At 50.5% G+C, this 18,314-nt stretch overlaps 8 protein-coding genes across 8 annotated transcripts; 4 read left to right on the top strand and 4 right to left on the bottom strand.

Annotated features, from left to right (window-relative positions):
• Positions 1 to 2,082: 2,082 nt before the first annotated feature.
• On the bottom strand, positions 2,083 to 4,181 carry BC939DRAFT_314348 (P-loop containing nucleoside triphosphate hydrolase protein). The gene is made up of 6 exons (XM_051551482.1): positions 3,839 to 4,181; positions 3,646 to 3,723; positions 3,305 to 3,544; positions 2,847 to 3,205; positions 2,228 to 2,744; positions 2,083 to 2,124 (listed from the first exon to the last, which is right to left on the bottom strand). Exons 1-5 carry the CDS (start codon positions 4,106 to 4,108, stop codon positions 2,228 to 2,230), a joined length of 1,464 nt encoding a protein of 487 aa, XP_051407868.1. The 5' UTR covers positions 4,109 to 4,181; the 3' UTR covers positions 2,083 to 2,124.
• Positions 4,173 to 5,156, bottom strand: BC939DRAFT_464779 (tRNA intron endonuclease). The gene is made up of 5 exons (XM_051557422.1): positions 5,120 to 5,156; positions 4,927 to 5,008; positions 4,741 to 4,820; positions 4,492 to 4,616; positions 4,173 to 4,354 (listed from the first exon to the last, which is right to left on the bottom strand). The coding sequence occupies exons 1-5, from the start codon at positions 5,135 to 5,137 to the stop codon at positions 4,243 to 4,245; spliced, it is 417 nt and encodes a 138-aa protein (XP_051407867.1). The 5' UTR covers positions 5,138 to 5,156; the 3' UTR covers positions 4,173 to 4,242.
• BC939DRAFT_464776 (dolichol-phosphate mannosyltransferase subunit 3) lies at positions 5,157 to 5,930 on the top strand. The gene is made up of 4 exons (XM_051557421.1): positions 5,157 to 5,206; positions 5,312 to 5,440; positions 5,555 to 5,662; positions 5,751 to 5,930. Exons 2-4 carry the CDS (start codon positions 5,318 to 5,320, stop codon positions 5,799 to 5,801), a joined length of 282 nt encoding a protein of 93 aa, XP_051407866.1. The 5' UTR covers positions 5,157 to 5,206; positions 5,312 to 5,317; the 3' UTR covers positions 5,802 to 5,930.
• Position 5,931: 1 nt separating this feature from the next.
• BC939DRAFT_464774 (dolichyl-phosphate mannosyltransferase 2 regulatory subunit) lies at positions 5,932 to 6,717 on the bottom strand. The gene is made up of 3 exons (XM_051557420.1): positions 6,675 to 6,717; positions 6,407 to 6,496; positions 5,932 to 6,318 (listed from the first exon to the last, which is right to left on the bottom strand). The coding sequence occupies exons 1-3, from the start codon at positions 6,675 to 6,677 to the stop codon at positions 6,154 to 6,156; spliced, it is 258 nt and encodes an 85-aa protein (XP_051407865.1). The 5' UTR covers positions 6,678 to 6,717; the 3' UTR covers positions 5,932 to 6,153.
• BC939DRAFT_464772 (uncharacterized protein) lies at positions 6,700 to 7,777 on the top strand. The gene is made up of 2 exons (XM_051557419.1): positions 6,700 to 7,008; positions 7,400 to 7,777. Exons 1-2 carry the CDS (start codon positions 6,807 to 6,809, stop codon positions 7,612 to 7,614), a joined length of 417 nt encoding a protein of 138 aa, XP_051407864.1. The 5' UTR covers positions 6,700 to 6,806; the 3' UTR covers positions 7,615 to 7,777.
• Positions 7,778 to 8,551: 774 nt separating this feature from the next.
• BC939DRAFT_480865 (uncharacterized protein) lies at positions 8,552 to 9,659 on the top strand (the record flags this gene model as incomplete). The annotated part of the gene is made up of 5 exons (XM_051558974.1): positions 8,552 to 8,621; positions 8,643 to 9,067; positions 9,159 to 9,222; positions 9,243 to 9,379; positions 9,444 to 9,659. 5 exons carry the CDS (start codon positions 8,552 to 8,554, stop codon positions 9,657 to 9,659), a joined length of 912 nt encoding a protein of 303 aa, XP_051407863.1.
• Positions 9,660 to 12,076: 2,417 nt separating this feature from the next.
• BC939DRAFT_314185 (cation efflux family-domain-containing protein) lies at positions 12,077 to 14,530 on the top strand. The gene is made up of 3 exons (XM_051551481.1): positions 12,077 to 12,995; positions 13,108 to 13,348; positions 13,436 to 14,530. The coding sequence occupies exons 1-3, from the start codon at positions 12,509 to 12,511 to the stop codon at positions 14,469 to 14,471; spliced, it is 1,764 nt and encodes a 587-aa protein (XP_051407862.1). The 5' UTR covers positions 12,077 to 12,508; the 3' UTR covers positions 14,472 to 14,530.
• A 326-nt stretch (positions 14,531 to 14,856) lies between these two features.
• BC939DRAFT_480862 (uncharacterized protein) lies at positions 14,857 to 17,691 on the bottom strand (the record flags this gene model as incomplete). Its single annotated transcript, XM_051558973.1, has 1 exon — positions 14,857 to 17,691. The coding sequence occupies one exon, from the start codon at positions 17,689 to 17,691 to the stop codon at positions 14,857 to 14,859; it is 2,835 nt and encodes a 944-aa protein (XP_051407861.1).
• Positions 17,692 to 18,314: the final 623 nt, after the last annotated feature.

The raw sequence follows: 18,314 nt of genomic DNA, 5'->3' as shown, positions 1-18,314 counted from the left end.
TCTCTCTCTCTCTCTCTCTCTCTCTCTCTCTCTCTCTCTCTCTCTCTCTCTCTCTCTCTCTCTCTCTCTCTCTCTCTCTCTCTCTCTCTCTCTCTCTCTCTCTCTCTCTCTCTCTCTCTCTCTCTCTCTCTCTCTCTCTCTCTCTTTCTCTCTGTCTTTTTATCCTAGCGACTGACCCCCCACAGTCTAGACGTCCTAGTCCAACCGCCACTTCCAGATTCCGCTATTGACCGAGCATGCTGTCGGCCCACGGCCCCTGCATGATTTTTGAAAACCTTACCAGTCTCTTGATTTTCAGGGCTGATGGACACTTCTTCGCCCTCATCCATAACTCTATACTTTCCTCACTATAAAACTGCCCATGAACTGTACATGCTTCCGCCGGATCTAAAACCTCAATATTCTGCTCCTAGCTTCCTATACCGCATATATGTATTTTTAAAGCGATCGCAGCTGCAGTCAGTTACATCCTTGACACCTTGAGGGCGGCTAAGACTTGGGGTATTGTATTGAATCAGATTAGCTTTTGTGAGGTGCCTCCGCCAGTTGATCAGATTCTCGGCCCCTGATCTGATTCAAGTCCCTGTGGTCGCTGTTTATTGCTCCCCCTTCCCCTCCCTCCCACGATATTCTGCCCCTTCAGGAGGCCATCCGCAGAGTGGCGTCCCAATTTACTCTGGATAACGCTTTCTCCTCCACGGTGTCTCCGTCCATGTATACGGTCGATGTCGTTGGTTCAACCACGAGCGTTCTTCCTCAAGGGTCCTCAGCAAGGGCCTCGCGGATACAACAGAGTACAGTTATGAGGAGATCCAGTCTATGGTTATCGGGATTGGTGGGACGGTCCCGGGGTGCGGACTCAGCCTATTTACAGCCTTCGGCCTCGATAGTCTTCAAAGATCCCTGACACCCATTGTCCGCCTGCGAGAAAGGAGTACAACCATCGTCATTGTTCGAAGACTGAATTATAAACCGCAAACTATAAACAACAGCCTTCCTTCCACCGTGGTGCATTCCAGCGAAAAGTGTGAGACACGGCTTACGACGAGATGGAGTAATGAGCTTACCGACATCGAAAAAGGCGAATGACAGCAATAAAGAGCTAAAAGCGTTAGCGGATGGTCATAGAAGGCATTTTTTTTTGAAGAGGTTTCGGACTTTTTCTTGCTGATGATCGACGAAAAGTCCCGAGTTATGGAGCTGCAGATAAATGGCGGATAAGAAGTGGTTAAAGAGTATTCGGGGCTGGTTCGAGACGTGTTGTGAGTATGGGGACGCAAAGGTGGAAATGGAGGTGTGCACAGCAAAATCATTTTCAGATCGGCAGCGCCAGTGTGACGTCCCAAAAAGGAAACACTGTGCCGTAGAACAGTGGGCTTTTGACCACAGCCCTGTCCTCGCTCTCAGTGGATTCCAGGCGAGATATCTTTTATGAAATGTCAACGAATTGGTCATTGGGGCCGTTTAATAAAAAAAAGAAAAAAGAAAAGAAGGCGGCTTGTTTTGCTGCGTGTAAGTAGCGTACGCGAAGAAGAAGAATAAAAAAAATGCAGTTGCCCATATGGGTCCATGGTAAAAAAGATAGACAGGAGCGTACGACAGGATTAGGTGGTGCGACCGCCTATTCTCAATTAATGCAAGAATAATTTCTCGAATGCCATTTGATTTCGCATGGAGAAAAAAAAAGAGCGGTCTCAATTCCAACCTCGAGTTCTCGCCTCTTCTGCTGCATCCCAACCGCCAGTGCGCGTCTCATGGTGGTGCTGCTGCTGCATGGGATTGCTACCCCAAGCCCCGCCAGAAGCCGACTCCGGGGGCGCTGCAGAAAGATTGGTTGTCGGGAAAATACTCGTGGAACCACCGCCCATCGGACCATCAGCCAGGGGATGGTCCATAGGACCACCACCCATGGCGCCACCGCTTCTTGGGCCATCACCCAAGGGACCGCCCCCTATAGGACCACCGCCCATGAGATCATCTCCCATAGGAGCACTGCCCATAGGGCCACCGCCCATAGGACCACCACTCGTGGATCCATGATCGTACGGCATCATATAGGACCCATCCGCATTCAAGTTCATCTGCTCGAGCAATTCGGGATCTACGAAATCATTTTCGTACGACCTACCAAAGGCATAAAAGGATAAGAGGTCTTGCGTTAGACAATCGGGTCCAGTGCTGTAGCAGCGGCTAGGTCCTCGAAAAGAAAAGGTTACAACCCGCAAACCTACGCGTTTTCGGACACGAATTCACTCAAAAACTCGGGCACGGCCTGCTCGCATTCGACCAACAACCTAGTCAGCTGCGGTGCAATCATATAATTTCGATCATTGTAAAACGTCGTGGCCAGCCCTGGGTTCCCTGCACGGGCCGTGCGTCCAATTCGATGGACGTACTCGTCAATGTCTTCACAGAGGTCATAGTTGACAACATGCAGCACATCTTTGATGTCCAATCCTCGAGCCGCGACTGCAGTAGCGATAAGGATCGGGCTCTTGCCAACCTTGAATGCCTCTAGTGCGAGTTCGCGCTCATGCTGACTTCGGTCTCCATGAAGGGATATGCAAGGAAAATATTTGTTGTAGAGTACATCGTCCAGATAATCCGCTTTACGTTTCGTGTCCACAAAGATCAATGTACGCGATGGCGGCTGTGAGAGCAGTAGTTCTATGAGCGTCTCCTCCTTGTCATACTCCTCAACTTTGATAACTTTTTGCATGATGTCAGTTGTAGTGCCACCGATCCTACGAGCATTGAGAAGAGATGCAGTAAAGGTCAGCCAAACCTGGAAGGGGCCAGGATGTACAGAATGTTGTGTATGTTATGCTGCAATGTCAGCCATGTACCTTCCGATGCGGAGTCGGCAGTAGTCTTCTTTCATGAAGTCACGCGCCATAGCCTGGACTTCCTTCGGAAACGTAGCACTGAACATCATCATGTGCAGCCCTTCGTCCCTTGGGAGATCTGAAGATAATAAAACACGGCGGATGGTGGGCGCAAATCCCGCATCAAGAATCCTGTCTGCCTCATCCAGGACCAAGTACTTGACATGATCCAACGCGACTGCGCCTCGTTCCATGGCATCCATCAGACGTCCAGGTGTGGCAATAAGGACGTCACATCCCTTAGCCAGCTGTTCCCTCTGAGCCCTCATCTCGGCACCTCCATAAATGAGCACAGGTCGGACAGGACTCTTGTATGTAAACTAAATCATGATCAAGTAGGAGAGGAAAGTCGAGTTGAAACGCATGCCGCTTCAAAAGCAAAAGCATGAATGGCGATAACACAAACCAGAGGTCCTTACGCGTCTCGTCTCATCAAAAATTTGAATACCGAGCTCTCGTGTAGGCAAGATAATCAGTGCTTGAGGTGATGCCTTGGTCCTCCGTGCTCCGGGTCGGTTGACTGTTGATTCTGCAGTGCGCGAAAGCTTTGTAAGGATTTTTGACAGAACAGGAAGAAGAAACGCCGCCGTTTTTCCTGAGCCGGTCTGGGCGCAAGCCAAAAGATCGTATCCAGACATAAGCAGCGGTATGGCGTTCTTCTGTTGAGTTCCACAAACAACACGTTGGATTAGAATTCGCCGAAATGCCCCGGTGAATGTTAGGAGGCGCGGTGGATCAAGAGTCAAAGTCCTGAACTTGCCTGGACGGGTGTTGGGTCCTTATAGTGCATCCGTTGGATGTTTTCGAGTATGGTCGGGTGGAACTTTGCTTGGTCAAACTATTGGAACCATAAATATCAGAAGAGAAAGATGAGGATACGCGCTATTGATGGGAGTGCTTGGCAGACAGCGCCAGCGCAGGCTGCTGAAGAGACTTGCTGCCAAGAAACGTACGCTTGTCAGAGGCGTGTACGACTCAGGGCCACCTTGGCGGCTGACGTTGATCCTGCTGAGGTTGCTAAAGGTGTCTCCCGCACGGACGCGACCTTCATCGTCGTAGAGCTCGGCCTCTAGCTTCAGGTTAGGCGGCGCAGTGCCCTCGGTATAGTCCTCTTGCCATTCGTAAACGGGCTTTTCGCTCGCCCAGGCAGGCAGTTCGCCTTTGTAATGAAAGTCGTCTGGGGTCCTAGGGCCCCACATTTCCTCGACTTTGTCTTGGTTCATTTCCGGGGTGAATGGGGTTTTGAATGAAGCAGCGAGCAGGGCGATGTGAAAGCAAGAGTTGTTTGGGAAGGGAAGGGTCAAAAGAAACTCTATTTATTGGAGGTGCAGGCACCAAAATAATTCGTGACTAAACATCACCCAGTCCCTGTCGCACTGGCCATGGCATCTCCTGACTTGCGTGGCCTGCTCCGCTGGAGGTTCAAGTAGGTAATGGTCGAATCCGCCGCTACGACCCCGAAAGTAATCCTGGACATGAAAACCTTTTGTCAGCTCAATGCGGATGAAACTATATGCTATCATGCAGAGCATCCCAGCAATTAAATACGCCTAACGTGCATATCTGTGTGAGAGAGGCGGGAGGCGGGGGAGGGGTCTGTGCATACCTAGACGCGGCACCATCTTTCAATCGCGGATCCTGCTCCATTGAAAGAGCAGAGAATGTGTCATCTAGCTTGGCAACAGACCATGGCTCGCTCACCAGGGAGGGAATGACCAAATATCGGTTACTCTGATAGACGCGAGAGAAGTTGACATAAACAATGCAGAACATCAGTCGCCAATCGGTCGCACCCACTGCTCATGTTATGCTGAGATGACGACCCACTATCTCGGTATGTCTACTGCATAGTTACATTATCTGGATGTAGTCCTTCGATCAAACATCGTTCAAGCAATGGTGCCTGAATAACATGTACGTCCTCAAAATCCTTGGCTACATCCAGGTTCAGGAGTGTCCGTTAGATAAATGTAATAGCCGTGAGCAAGAATGTCATATCCCCGCACCCACCCACCAACGCTATGTTAATTGTATACGATACATTCAACAAGATCGAGATAGACCTGGAGCAGTTGTTCGGCGTGGTCTGGAAACAGCAAGCACTCTTCCTTCAATTCCTCGAACTATACGATAGGTACAATTTCCCAAACCAGATATGCGTGAATATTGGCGCGATGACTACTTCAGCATCGGCTTCACATGTCTCGGTAGAGGTTCGGAGCATCTGAGGGTACCTTGGGATGCGATTCCATGGCATCGTCCAAACTGCGCTCAAAAGGATTAACTTCAACAAACACCAAAACGAATCCCAAGGCGAAGTGGTGAGGAGCGGTGAGATGGTCACATGACCCCCTTAGCTCACCTCACTCAGGTTCAACGGCTGATCATCGCTCACCTCCTTCCCTCATACATCCAACACACGCCAGTAGGCCATGACACGCGCAACCGAGGCCGCAACTTTCTTTGGCATCACCGCCACGATATACCTGGCCCTGCTTTTCCAGTGGCTCCCCATCACTCTGCCTCAGACTGTCCAGGAATTCACACTCCCTGTTGTAAGCGAACGCAAATGCAAGATGGACATCAGCGTCAGAGCGCAACAGAACCAGGACTTGCAGACAACTTTCTTACCACGTCTTTTTCATTAATTCTGTATAATATGCTTATAGCTTCCTTGGTGGGCATTGGTTACTTTTGGCGCCTACAGTCTCGGAAATATTGGCTATCATGTCCTGACCTTCCGCGATTGTCCAGAGGCATTCGATGAGCTCCAGATTGTACGTATCTTCTTGGTCCGATTGTTTAACATGCGCGGCTGCCTTGCTATCCCTAATTCTAATTGTTTTTGCCTAACTAATGTAATAGCAAATCGCGCAAGCCCAGAGTGATTTGAGAAGCAAGGGAGTCAGGATCTAGGGTTATGGGAGAATATAGGCGACCCTTATCCCACAGGAAGTTTACAGTTGCCACACTGATATTGAAATCCTTCAGCCTACCCACCGTTAGCATTCCTCCTCAATAAAACGTGCTGTCATTGAAAATCAGGAGTAGCCATTCCATGAGTATCTATGTCAAATGGCGTTGAATGCGGTGTGATTATTTATTCGATTGCTGTTTGTAGGTGTACAAATACGCGGCGATGAAACTACGACACGATGGACTTGTTCCTTGCTCTGTTCCTGAATCCCTAGTTGTCTTCATTCCCAGCAAAACATGCTGCAATATGGTGGTGGGCGCTGATGGGTCATATGCTGCTTCCTGTCTCATCTTAGGCTGCCTTCTTCTCGACCTTCTTCTTGCTCTTGATCATGATCATGGCCAAGAACGTCAGGATAACGGTCAGGCCAAAGACCAGAAGTACACATGGGATGCGGATTGCGTACTCGCGGGGAGGGAAATAAGCATGAAGGAAATAGGTCTCGTCGACAAAGGGCTAAAATAAGAGAAATAAAAACCTCAGTTCCATGGTCATCTGTCGCATCTACCTTGGCTGAATCGACAACTTCGCCGGTCAACATTACCATGACAATGGCCCACAATGTATAGTAGACAAAAACGACGGTACTGAACGTCAAGAGGGACGCACCCACAAGTTTATCCTGTCCACTGGCCTAAAAAAAAAAGAACCGATCGCGTCCCAGACAGATGTGAGGTGGTTAGTTCTGGTTGATGCTCGAGCACAGTTTTCGTCCCTGGTACGATCCTGTTTACTGTCTATAATCGGATGAGTGCTGTATCTCTGTATTATGCGTCCCATTAGAACATGTCCCTGATTATGCGCGGCCGTACCATGGTGGTTGTTGGATGTGAGAGGCGGACGTGAAAATGCTGAACAACGAAGGATAGACCTCCAGTGGCAGCTTCACACCTGGATATTCAGACTGCACGTACAATTTCGCTTGTACGTGTCCGCCTTGAGGTATGAAGCGACGAAGCCACAGCCGGACACTCGCTCTCTCCCTTCGGCCATTCATCCGTCCGAATCCAAGCAATCTCTCCACTCAATCACATCAAATACATCTCGTCATGGAAACCACCACTGCTGACAGCTGGGAGTACCCCACCCACCGCAAATTCGACGACGTTGCTCCTCTCTCTGAAGTCGATCCCAATGACAAGGCCGGTAAGGATCCTATTCACTGATCTGTTCCGGTCCGGGTATTACACTCAGCTACAGCCGACAGACAACAACGCATCCAGGATACGACCTAGACTATGCGCTTCAAGGAGACGCTTGTGGACAGTATTAAATATGTAGCGACCTAATACTCGGCATCGATACACGCTGCATATTGTGTTTGCATCCCAGGCTTAAGGACTCTGTCCTTGAATATAACAACGCGCACCGCACCACTTCCGCTCAAAACACACGGCGTTTTCGTCATTTCTTATGCAGACCTCATTTCCTTCCACATCCTATCAGGACTTAATCGCTCGTTCAATTGCTTCATATCTACCCTTCTCACACTATCTTCAATCTCATTTTGCCACCGCTTCATTTTGTCATCATTTAGCTGTTCTCCGTTCCCGCGCCCTCGCCGTTCGTGAGTCTTGGATCAAGGCAATGGAGGGTCGCATCGTCCAGAAGGAGCTGAAGAAGTGCTACCGTGCTGAGGGCGTCAACCACTACCAGAACTGCAAGCATCTTGTCGACCTCTATATGACCAGTCTCAGGGAGAAGAGAGTCCAGGGCTGGAGAAAGGTCGGAAAGCCCGAGGAGATTGCATAAACACTCGCCGCATGGACAGATAGAACGAGAAGCAAGAAACATAGAAGGATTTTTTTTTCTCTTTTTTGTTCATAGCCAATGGCAACACATTCGGCTTCTTTGGTCAGGAAACAACAAAAAGGGTGCGAGTATCGTATAATAAAAGGAATCGATTACCAATTTACATAAATGCTATGGAGCTTGACAGGATGCGTTTTTATTACACGGTTCAGTCGGTCTTGATATCAAAGAAACTGGTCGATTTCTGCGAATGTGAACGCGAATGCGGAGGAAATTGCATAGAGATGTTAGGTCAGCCAGAACCGAGTAAAAAGAAAAAAAAAGGAACAAGCAAAAGATCTTTTGGATTCATCCTTACCGCTGTAACCGACTAAGCGCGAGATAGGCGAGCGAAGATGAACCAAGGCGTAGATGCCAAAAATGCACATGGACAGGCCCATGGTCAGCATGTATGGCGCACCCTCTACTCCTAATGAAAAAAAAAACATTCATAGTTATCAGATAAAGTAAACGATATGGACGGCCAAAATGGGCAACATTGCAATCAGCATAGCACATTGAACAAAAGGAACTGAAACAAAATGTACACGCACCAGACGGGCCACACCAATCCCCATGGCCATGATAGTCATCCTGACAAAGCTGCAGCTCCTTGCAATGATGCTCTGCGCAAAGACCGCCGCTGACCGCGCATAAGGTTCCGCCCGCGGCCGACAGGAACATCATAAACCTGGATCCCCACCTTGGATTAATCTCGTACACAGCGACGTGGCTCTTTTGGATCACGATCGACCCGTTAACGCTCGCCACGATTTGCTCCTCTGTCGACCCTTCAAGGTCTGCCTCCTCTTCAGAAGAGTCATTTGATCCAGTTGACCGAGCAGAATTACAACTGTCAAAGCAGCATTGACGATCCACAGAAGGAGATTTACTTAAAATGCTGCTGCAGTATCGACTCGCTGTTGTCGAAACCAGGATTTCGTTAAAGCTGTCGAGCTGTCCCAAAGGTATGTTGCCAATGGCCGTAGCCTGGTTTGGCTCACTCGTGAATGAATCTGTGCCTGAGTATGAATGGAAGGGTCTGCAAAGGCCTGCTGCCGCAGAAGTGGCCGTGCTCGTGCCTCCCGCTGTTGACATGACCGGTGTCGCCGACGACGACGACGACGACGACGACGGTGGAGTGGGAACACCCGTCGAAACAACCACGCCCGGCGGCAGAGGTGTTCCTGGCGCCACTACAGGCGAGGGGGCATTTGTGCAGACGGTCGTACTTGTGTTTTTGATCTCGCCAAGCAGCCCTCCAGATTCATACGAGACCAGCGAGAACGGAAAGAGGACCGATGAGCTCCGTTTCCAGGACGAAATTTTGCTTACACCAAAAAGCACAGAGTTCCGAGAGCCGTTGTTGCAGTTGTTGCTATTGGGTTTATGGTCATTGATGTCGTTATTGCCGGTATCGCTGTTACTTGCGCGCGCTGCCAGCGGCCTTCCCGACCATAGGGATGTTGTCAAGATGCGATGTGATTTCGAAGGGGTCGCGCTAGTGGACAAGGTTTTGCGCGTCTGTAGAGGAGAATGCTGATATGAATGGTGTCGTTGTGAATGCAGGTGAGAATGCTGCGTTGTAGGCGAGTTGGAGGAGGTGCGCCGAGAAGATATCGAGGGAGACGAAAACGGCGATCCAGACTCTGTCGACTCTGACGTCCTTACATTTGTCGGCAAGGCTGATGTGGATTCAAGCGACCTCTTGAAGAGAAAGGACGAGGTATTCTCAATCAGCGCCGGCAAAAATCGAGGGGTAGCATGAGTGGATCGAAGGCCTTGTGTAGACAATGGGTGGGGATTTGGTTGCACCTGAAATCGACTTTGCAGCCTTGGAGTATCTTCTAGGAGAGGATGAGCTCGCGATAACCATGTGTGCTTTGGCGTTATATCTTCTGCTTGCGTTTGTTGCTCATGCTGCTGCTGTTGCTGTTGTTGTTGTTGTTGTTGTTGTTGTTGTTGTTGTTGCTGCTGTTGGCGATCCTGTTGCTGGGTGGTACTGAAGGCGGAATCTGATCCAGTAGCTGCCGGAGGTGATGTCGTTGATGCTTCAAGCGCGTCTTCCAGAGAACCACCTTTTTTTAACGTAGGAACTAGAGCAGCTGGCGAAGATCCAATGCCGTGAAACGTCTTTGCGCTGTCCCGCACACTCATCGGTGCCATCTGCAGCCACGGTGTCGGTACGCCGAGCGAGGCACCATCCCCCATCCCCAACAGCTGACTTTTGTGCCGACGACGCTTGGATATATCTGTTACCAAAGGCTGGAATATCATTCCCTGACGTGTGCTACCATACTGCCCTCCCTGTAGAGCATTTCCGCCATTGCCTGCACTGGAGTATGAGTGGGCATTGGAGGGGATGAACACGGATAGTGGCCGTGCTGGTAGCCTGACAAGCTGCTGCCGCCCCTTGGGTATTGATGGCGTTGCAGCAGAAAGAGAAACGGGCTCGATAGAGGCATAGAATCCTGATCCGAGCGACATCCTGCTTGCATGCTTCCTGCTATTACTCAACTCGCGTCTACCAGCGCTTGTGTGTAGTTGGTTGACCACAGAACTGCCATCCTTAGCTGCACCGCCTATTGCTCTTGTAATCGTGTGTGTGGTTGCGCTGGTGATATTGCCGTCAATATTGATCTTGACGCTTTTGCTGAGAGACCGCTCCTTCTCTGCTGCTGAACGCGGCGTAAATAGATCTTCTGTCAAAGCAGGATAGGTGTTTTTTGAGCAGATATCCAATGTAAGGGAGTGCTGAAGCTGAGGCTGTGAGGAACCGCTCATGGGCGGGGATTCCCAGATAACTTGGGACCACGGGCGCGGTCTCCATCGCTCTGTTGTGGCGGCGTTCCGAGTGATAGGCTGAGGACATGTCCTTGCACTGAAGCTTGAGGTTGAACAGAGGTCGTCTGACGATGGAGAAGTGCCAGGAAGTGATGACGGCGACCACGTCCCACCATTTCGGTGCCCAGTATTTAAAGAGAAGGGATCCCTGCGACTATAGAGTTGTTCGACACCATCATTGTGGTCGTTTTGCTCCTGGATATGGACTAATTTCGGCCGAAGGTCTACCCAATGGAAGGAGCTTCTTTGGTTGGACATATCATGTTGATGGCCGAATCCAACGGCTGCCGGTAACCGAGGGAGACCATCGGTGTGGCTCCCAGGTGGACCTATCCGGCAACCATGTATATCCTCACCCTCGTCACCTTCATCGTCACGATCATTGTCATCGTCGTCGTCACCCTGATCAACATCGTCGTAGTCAGTATCGTAGGAAGTGTCACTTTGATGTGTTGATGATGATGAGTCGAAGAGGGCTTTGGAAAATCCCCATACACTTGTTGGTCGTTGTTTGGCAGTTGATGAACCCTTGGTGTTGCTCTGTGCTTTGTGAGACGGGGTTTCAGGGGGGTCGGAAGTGTAGTAGGGTAATCTGGGTGAGAGGACTGACTGAAGTATAGACGATGTACACGGCAGGTGGACTCTCGGTGAGGCAGGGTTGTCTGAAGGTGCGTTAATTGAGGTACGAGAGGGCTGCTCCTGATGCTGTGGGCTAAGCCGATTGCCCGAGGATGCCGCAGTGTGAGAACGAACTAGATTCTTTTTCTTCTTGTTAGCGGACCAGGAGTCATAGTAGTCTGACATGGTACGTACGTCGCCTTTTGTCTGTATTTATGCGGAAGTTGAAGACGTGGGCAAAGGACAAGAACAGAGAGAGTAAAGCCAAGGGAAAAAATGATAATACCAGCTCATGGGGAAAGGCAGACTGAAGACAGATGGTCCCAGAGACTGGTCGGTCAATGAATCCTGGCTCCTGGGGATATGGTCTGTCAGGAGCCGTTTGTCCGTCTACATTTGATTTTGCCACCGAGAACCATTATCGGAAGAAATCTGGACCCAAGGACGATCGAGAATCTTTTCACGTTGGTTGATGGACGACGTGAGGAATTCCTAATATCTCCGTGCAGCGATAGAGATTCGACGCGCATGCGGGGGAAGATTAAAATATTACCATAGCCTTGGGATTGATTGAGATGATCCTAGCTTCATTTTCCTAAACAGCTAAAATGCATCGTAGGACAGCATGTACCGACGTGCCGAAGTTAGCGACCGTACAAACACAAACACAGATGCACGACAGCAAAGGAATGCTTGGAGCGCTGGAGGCGGATGCTCCTTGGCAGAGCACAATGGTCCATTGCCGCGGCATATGTCTGCAGATTTGTGGGTGAGGCCCTTACCGGATCGCTCCCACCCTCCTCTTAGCATACGAGGCCCGTTTTCGTGTTTTTTGTACTATTGCTGCAGCATAGAGAACGCGTACTGTGTGGACACATAGATAGGAACATGCACATAACGCGTCTGCTCGATTTTAGCGAGAGTGATATCAACGACAATAGCAACAATAACAGCGCCAGCAGCAGAAACAAAGCAGTAAGCTCCATCAGCCCAGTCCACCGAAAAAAAGAGCATTAATAGTTTCTATGCTATTTTTGAACGAGATTGTTGTTGAGAGCTCAGTCCAGTGGTACAACATGTACAAGAGGTTGAAGGCTGCAGAACACCCCTCTCCGTACTAACAGTTCGAGTATCCTCTGATCTTCTTTGATCCTGCACCCCCTTGCATCATCATCGCCCCTCTCTTTATTCCATTCCCCATTCACTTCTTTGTTTTCCACATCTCTCCCTTCTTCCCCCTCTCTCTTTATCGACTGAACCAGAACAAAAGGACTTAGCACCTCCAGTCTTTTCCTGCTCACGCCCTCAAGAAGCCCTGCATACTGTGAATAGATCACACCAAGACCCTGAGCTTACTAAGCCTTGTCGAGCCAAGTCGAGTCGACCAAATATCATGGTGAGCCATGCCGCGGCCCATGAGGACGACGAGCCACTGTTGCCGCTGGTGGATCGCGACGATGATCTCCCCACCGGTTCCTCTAAACAGAAGCAACACCAACGACACAAGCAGCAACAGGACGAGATCGTAAAGTCATCAAAACTATCGGGATCAACAGTGCACGACTCGATATCGACATCACTATCAGGACCAGAGGACCCAGAGCACCGTCATCATCATCATCCTCATAAGGACTCGGCAAAGCGGCTATCAATATCCAGCGAGTGCGGACACGATCACAGTCATGACCAACCCCCTTCTTTCTCGGATGATGGAGAGGATGAGCCTATGTTGCTGGAGACACAGAAGGAGTCGGAAAGGGACAAAAAGCGACTCAAGATTGCAATCGGACTCTGTGGAACGTTTTTCGTTATCGAGCTTTTAGGCGGGCTGTGGTCAGATTCATTAGCATTGCTGAGCGATTCCTTTCACCTACTTACAGGTATAAAGAACTATATTCATGTTATTTCTAGCATGGATGAGAATACGAGGGGTTTCCATATACCCACCGAAATTTGTCTGAAAGGCTGACCATCTTTTCACTGTGAATATAGACATTACATCCTTTATCATCTCGCTGGCAGCAATCTATCTGTCCCAGCGCTCCTCAACCGCGACACATACATTTGGATACCACCGCGCCGAGGTGCTTGGAGCACTTTTTTCCATCTTTTTGATCTGGGGCCTAACTCTGATGCTCGTAGTGGAGGCGTACGATCGAGTGAGGTATCCGGTTGATATCGATGGCAAAACTATGTCGGTCGTTGCAGCCCTGGGAGTCTTTGTCAATATCCTGTAAGTATTTCAAATTTCGCTCTATGGATGCACCTTTTTGTAATGACCATGCTAACATACCGCGGTCCAAATTATCAATGCATTTAGTCTAATGTTTGTCCTTGGCGGTCACCACCATCACCACGGGGATGATCATGAACATGGACATGGACATGGACATGGACATAGCCATGCGACACACCAGGATCATGTACCGCTGCAGAGCGAGGATGACCACGATCTCGCTCTGGATGGTACGACACATAAGACGGTTCCTTCCCAGGAACACGACCACAGCCACGATCACCAGCATGGTCACTCTGGACACGACCACCATCATCATCACCACGTCAGTCTCAATATCACAGCTGCGACACTCCACGTCCTTGGCGACCTGCTGTCGTCCATTGGCGTACTGATATCCTCGCTGGTGATTACGTTCTTTCCATCATTGACCTACTTGGATCCAGTCTGCACGTTCGTATTCTCGATCCTGGTCATTGCCACCACAATCGGTGTATTCAGGCGTTCCATCTCAATATTGATGGAGAGCGTTCCGCGGGGCATCGATTCTGAGGAGGTTCGGGAGGCGATTTGCGATATTCCAGGAATTCTTGAGGTCAAGTCGTTGCGTATCTGGTCTCTGACGATCGGACGAGTTGCTCTAGCCGCCACAGTATACTTGCAGCCGGAGGTTCGAGATTTAAGGAGGGCGGCATCGATCGTTGCGAGTGCGCGGCGGATGATCAGGACACGATATGGGATCAAGGAGTGCACGGTCCAGGTCGAGGTGTACACCATGCACGCTGCTCAATCTCAGTCATCCCATATGCGTATAGTGGACCCTGCTCGAGCAAAAACCGCTGCTCCCGATAACAGCAGTCATTCACATCTACCAATGGATACCCTTGCCAGGCACGATCAGGACATTATATTCTCAATTGGGGACGAGGATCTGGACGAGACGATCGCTCACAAGCAAGGCAGCCATACACACTCCCATCTACTCTCCTATCAGATTACTCGGGCTGGCACACCACTTGACCAGTACCGCGGCAATCGCCATGCGAGCGATGATGACGAAAGCGAGACCGAGATGGAACAGGAAACTTCGCCGCCTACGGAACACAATCAGTGGGCATAGTTCTTTTTTTTTTTCTTTATGCTCATCATTTCATACATAATAAACTTCATGTTTTAAAGAACAGTTCATGTTCTGACATTATTTTAATGGAGAGAAGGGAGGAAGGGAGCTACAAATACAAATGTTTCTACGCGGCTTTGATGACAAGGAAGCACACGCTGGTAAATTAACGATAAGAAGGCACAAGAGTAAAAAAAAAAAGAAGAGTGCATTAAACTAAGGAAATAATAGAGTGGGAAAACGGTGAAGAGGTATATCAGATTAAGAAACGTTCGCTGGACATATGTGCAACGATCCATACGCAAAGAGCTGGAACGGGGACCAGCTATGAACCATAAGTCTCATATTGTCATAGATCCTTGTCAATGAGGAAGAGACTTGTTGATCACTTGAAGAGACTCGTCAACTTCTGAATCAGGTTGCGGTGCTCTTTGCCACCACCATGACCACCGCCTGCTCCTCCATTTGCACCGTGCCCATGTCCACCATAGTTAGATCCACCATGGCCGAAACCTTGGAGCTGATTGTATCCGTAGCTGCCTGTTCCATAGAGCGTCCCTTCCTTCATTGTCACCTCCGGCCGGGAAAGAACCTGCAGGCAATCGTGGTGCCCCAGATCTTTGGCGAGGGTCAGTGCTTGAAGCAACACCTTGGGCGTAATCACGTACGCTGGATTCGCGCCCATGTTGGCGTTGGCGCTCGCGTTCGTAAACGAGCCGACATGGCCGCTTCCGCCCTGAATCGCCGTCAGCTTGGGAGACCCCACGCTATCGGCAGCGTTGGTGCGATGGCTCATATAGCCTGCAAGGACCGCTGATCCTGGAGAGGACTGTGCAGAGGATGGTGAAGGCATTGATGGCGGTGTTCCGTGGCCCCCAACCCCGTTTCCTGCGAATGGCATCGGGATAGATCCTCCATGGGGCAAATTCGGAATGTTGACATTGCCGCTACTGCCATTGTTGGTCGTGTACGATGAGGCGGAGGAGTGATGCAAGAAAGAGTGCTGAGGCCCAAAAAACGACTGGGAAGACTGTGTTGATGAGGGTGACGGTGAGGGCGAGGAAGATGTTGCCGCTGGTGCGAAGCTGGTGGGAGCGTAGAAAAACTTGAGCAAAAGTCTCACAAGATGGACCTTGTCGTCGTTCACGGCTTCCCACAATGGATCATTGAAGTATCCCGTAGTCAGTATTCCGTTTGAAATCGCGCCATCTCCTTGTCCTAGCCCGATGCTCTGGCGCCTATCTCGGCCCCAGATCAGATACGGATTCGCTCCATACGCCATTAGAATCTCCACCTCAGCCCAGAGCTCGCGCTCTACTGCAATCAGCAGAGGAATAATTTTCTTGTCGTTGGCGGTGCAGTTGACATCCGCCTTGTTCTCGCACAATAGGTGGACAACTTCCTCCGCCAGTGTGTCTCCTTTCGTCATAAAGAGTAAAACAACATGGAGGACAGAGACACCTCGTTCGTCATGCACGTTGGGGTCTGCTCCTTGAATCAAAAGTTGTTGCGCTGCCTTCCATGAGCGGAAACGAACGGCCGTATAGAGCGGACTTATTGGCGATCCATGCTCGAGTCGAATATCAGGCGCGTTTAGGAGGAAGACGAGACTGGCCTGAGAGTGCGCGATAATGGCTAGATGCAGCAGAGAGTTTCCGTTTGCGTCCACAATGTTGGGGTCGCCGCGCTGGGCCAAATAAAGCTGAAGGACTGCATCCTGCGCCGGTCGCTCCTGCAATGCCCGAATGACTTGCTCCTCTGTAACAATGGCTGCACCAGTGCTGTTTCCGCCCCGCTTGCCATCGTTTGAACTAGCCGTGGATTGGACGCTAGCCCGATTGGATTGTGTTCCTGCACGTAACGTCTCCACGCCCGGGAGGGGCGACCTTACTGGTATGATTGGCGGCGACGCTCGATGATTCTGTTGCCCAGGAATAAACGGTGATGAGGTAGGTGATCCTGGAAGTTTGATAGTGGAGGCTGAACTGTTGGAACTGCCAACACTCCCATTGTTCACAGAGTACTGTAGCATGTGCGTGCTCGAGTTTTGTTGACTGTACAGGGTATTGAATGTGCTCGCGTTGCTACTGTTGCTTTCTTCCCGTTGTCGCGGCGCTTTGGTTAGTCCGATGTCCTGTGGCGGTACGAGTGGGGACCCGACATGTCTCTGCTTTGACGGTGATGACATTGCGGCAGCTCCTGCAAGCGTTCCAGCTCCTGCGGATACAGATTCCAAGATCGAGGCCGTGACAGGCCTCGCGACTGCCGCCGGAAAGACACCGACAGCCAACACAGCCCCCGCATGATCGATTTGCTCGCCCAGAATCCATCCATCTTCGAAAACATGTATCAGCCGCACTTGGTTCCCTGGTCGAAGTGTTAGCTCATCCTGGGCAGTGGCGATGTAGGGGTGCACGATACTCAATCGACCACCGGACTCGGTTCCTGGAATAGCTCCTGAACGCGCAGTGACTTTTGCCGATGGAATATAGCACTGACTCTCCAACGAACAATACTGCAATGGGAAGAAGCCATGGCGCGCGCTTGTCCTCTTATCGGGCCGCATGACCGAGCCCAAGCACCACAGGTCGTCAAACTCCCGAATGACTAGTAAAATGTCGCCCTTTTTGAAGGATAGCTCGTCGTGGTCGCGTGCGATGTAGTCCCACCATGCGTAGTATTGGGTTACATACTGAAAAGAAAGCGGCCGCCCGCTGGTCTTTGGACTGGAGGCAGTGTTCAATTTGGCGAGCGGCGGAAGTGGTGGCAAGACTGGTGTCGAAGGCGAATAATTCGCAGTCGGACGTGATGTCGGGTCAACGCTCTTTGGTCCCGAGTTGTTGGTGTCGATAAGGTTGGTGTATGAAGAATTGGGCGAGAAAGACATGGTGGAAGCCGTGGTGACAGGTGCTAATACAAGATTCGAAGACGAGGCCGACGACGGGCTTTGTGTGGACGGCAGTGCGGATGTGGAAAGATTCTTGTGGCGAAAGAGTCCGAAAGGAGTCGTCTCTTGGCTGAGAGGCGACCGGGCAGAGGGCTGGTGAATATTATAGAATGGAACGGGGCCATTGCCGACTGCCGATGGTATAGAAGACATACTGCCCAGACCAGTCAGAGTCCCTGAACTGCCGTTGCTTGCGCCGTTGCCGGTGCTGCCACCGGAGACAGACCCAGGCAGCCGTGGTCGCTGGTGTTGAGGCTGTGGACTGGATATCATGTTGAGGGAGGTTGAAGAACGAGTTGGAATATGAGATAGGACTGAGAATATGGCGGTTTATTCAAGTCGGATGGTCAGGGTCATGTCTGGACTATGGTTGGTTCTGGTTGGCGCTGATTCCTCTTGTTCCTTTGGTTGCTCCTGGTCCTTTTGGTTGCTCTGATTCCAGTCGATGGTCGATGGTCCGGTTGCGCTATTTGCCTTTTGAGGCTTGATCGCAAAGAAAGGGAAGGGATCGCTTTTCACACTTTGCTACCCGTCTTTCCCTTTTCTCTTTCGATCGCTCTCGCTCTCGGCCGTCTGCTGAGTTGATGAACAGGAGCAATTAGGTGGGGATTCTATTATGGAGGCCAATATAGAAGGAGGAGAGAAAAAGAGAGAGAGAGCCGTGGATAAGTATTAGGAAGCTGTTGAGCGAGCATCATAGGAGCGTAAGAGGAGAGGAGAGCAATCAGACACGCACCAGAGAAGGGGGAGAAGAGGGTAGAGGATGAGGATGAGGATGAGGATGAGGATGAGGGATGACGATGACGATGAAGAGGATGTCCAGGTCAAGTGGAGTATGGGAGAGGGGGAGGAGGAGTGATGGAAAGTGATGGCAATGAATGAGGCGATGGAGCGAA

This window comes from Gamsiella multidivaricata (assembly GCF_025024155.1).
Source record: "Gamsiella multidivaricata strain RSA 2152 chromosome Unknown BC939scaffold_85, whole genome shotgun sequence".
Lineage (NCBI taxonomy): Eukaryota > Fungi > Mortierellomycota > Mortierellomycetes > Mortierellales > Mortierellaceae > Gamsiella > Gamsiella multidivaricata.
The sequence above is the reverse complement of the archived record's forward strand: the minus strand, read 5'-3'. Positions and strand labels throughout refer to the sequence as shown.

What these genes read in the sequence shown, in the direction of transcription:
- BC939DRAFT_314348 (XM_051551482.1), bottom strand. Translation starts at nt 4,108, where the DNA reads ATGAACCAAGACAAAGTCGAGGAAATGTGGGGCCCTAGGACCCCAGAC. An exon ending in TTTTTGATGAGACGAGACGC is followed by an intron (nt 3,206 to 3,304) that starts GTAAGGACCTCT and finishes ATCATGATTTAG; the next exon opens with TTTACATACAAGAGTCCTGT. An exon ending in TGCCGACTCCGCATCGGAAG is followed by an intron (nt 2,745 to 2,846) that starts GTACATGGCTGA and finishes CAATGCTCGTAG; the next exon opens with GATCGGTGGCACTACAACTG.
- BC939DRAFT_464779 (XM_051557422.1), bottom strand. An exon ending in CTATCTCGATCTTGTTGAAT is followed by an intron (nt 4,821 to 4,926) that starts GTATCGTATACA and finishes ACCTGGATGTAG; the next exon opens with CCAAGGATTTTGAGGACGTA. An exon ending in AAAGATGGTGCCGCGTCTAG is followed by an intron (nt 4,355 to 4,491) that starts GTATGCACAGAC and finishes TTTCATGTCCAG; the next exon opens with GATTACTTTCGGGGTCGTAG.
- BC939DRAFT_464776 (XM_051557421.1), top strand. Translation starts at nt 5,318, where the DNA reads ATGACACGCGCAACCGAGGCCGCAACTTTCTTTGGCATCACCGCCACG. An exon ending in AGGAATTCACACTCCCTGTT is followed by an intron (nt 5,441 to 5,554) that starts GTAAGCGAACGC and finishes ATATGCTTATAG; the next exon opens with CTTCCTTGGTGGGCATTGGT. An exon ending in CATTCGATGAGCTCCAGATT is followed by an intron (nt 5,663 to 5,750) that starts GTACGTATCTTC and finishes CTAATGTAATAG; the next exon opens with CAAATCGCGCAAGCCCAGAG.
- BC939DRAFT_464774 (XM_051557420.1), bottom strand. An exon ending in CATTGTGGGCCATTGTCATG is followed by an intron (nt 6,319 to 6,406) that starts GTAATGTTGACC and finishes CTCTTATTTTAG; the next exon opens with CCCTTTGTCGACGAGACCTA.
- BC939DRAFT_464772 (XM_051557419.1), top strand. Translation starts at nt 6,807, where the DNA reads ATGAAGCGACGAAGCCACAGCCGGACACTCGCTCTCTCCCTTCGGCCA. An exon ending in CGATCCCAATGACAAGGCCG is followed by an intron (nt 7,009 to 7,399) that starts GTAAGGATCCTA and finishes GTCATCATTTAG; the next exon opens with CTGTTCTCCGTTCCCGCGCC.
- BC939DRAFT_314185 (XM_051551481.1), top strand. Translation starts at nt 12,509, where the DNA reads ATGGTGAGCCATGCCGCGGCCCATGAGGACGACGAGCCACTGTTGCCG. An exon ending in TTCCTTTCACCTACTTACAG is followed by an intron (nt 12,996 to 13,107) that starts GTATAAAGAACT and finishes CTGTGAATATAG; the next exon opens with ACATTACATCCTTTATCATC. An exon ending in GGAGTCTTTGTCAATATCCT is followed by an intron (nt 13,349 to 13,435) that starts GTAAGTATTTCA and finishes CAATGCATTTAG; the next exon opens with TCTAATGTTTGTCCTTGGCG.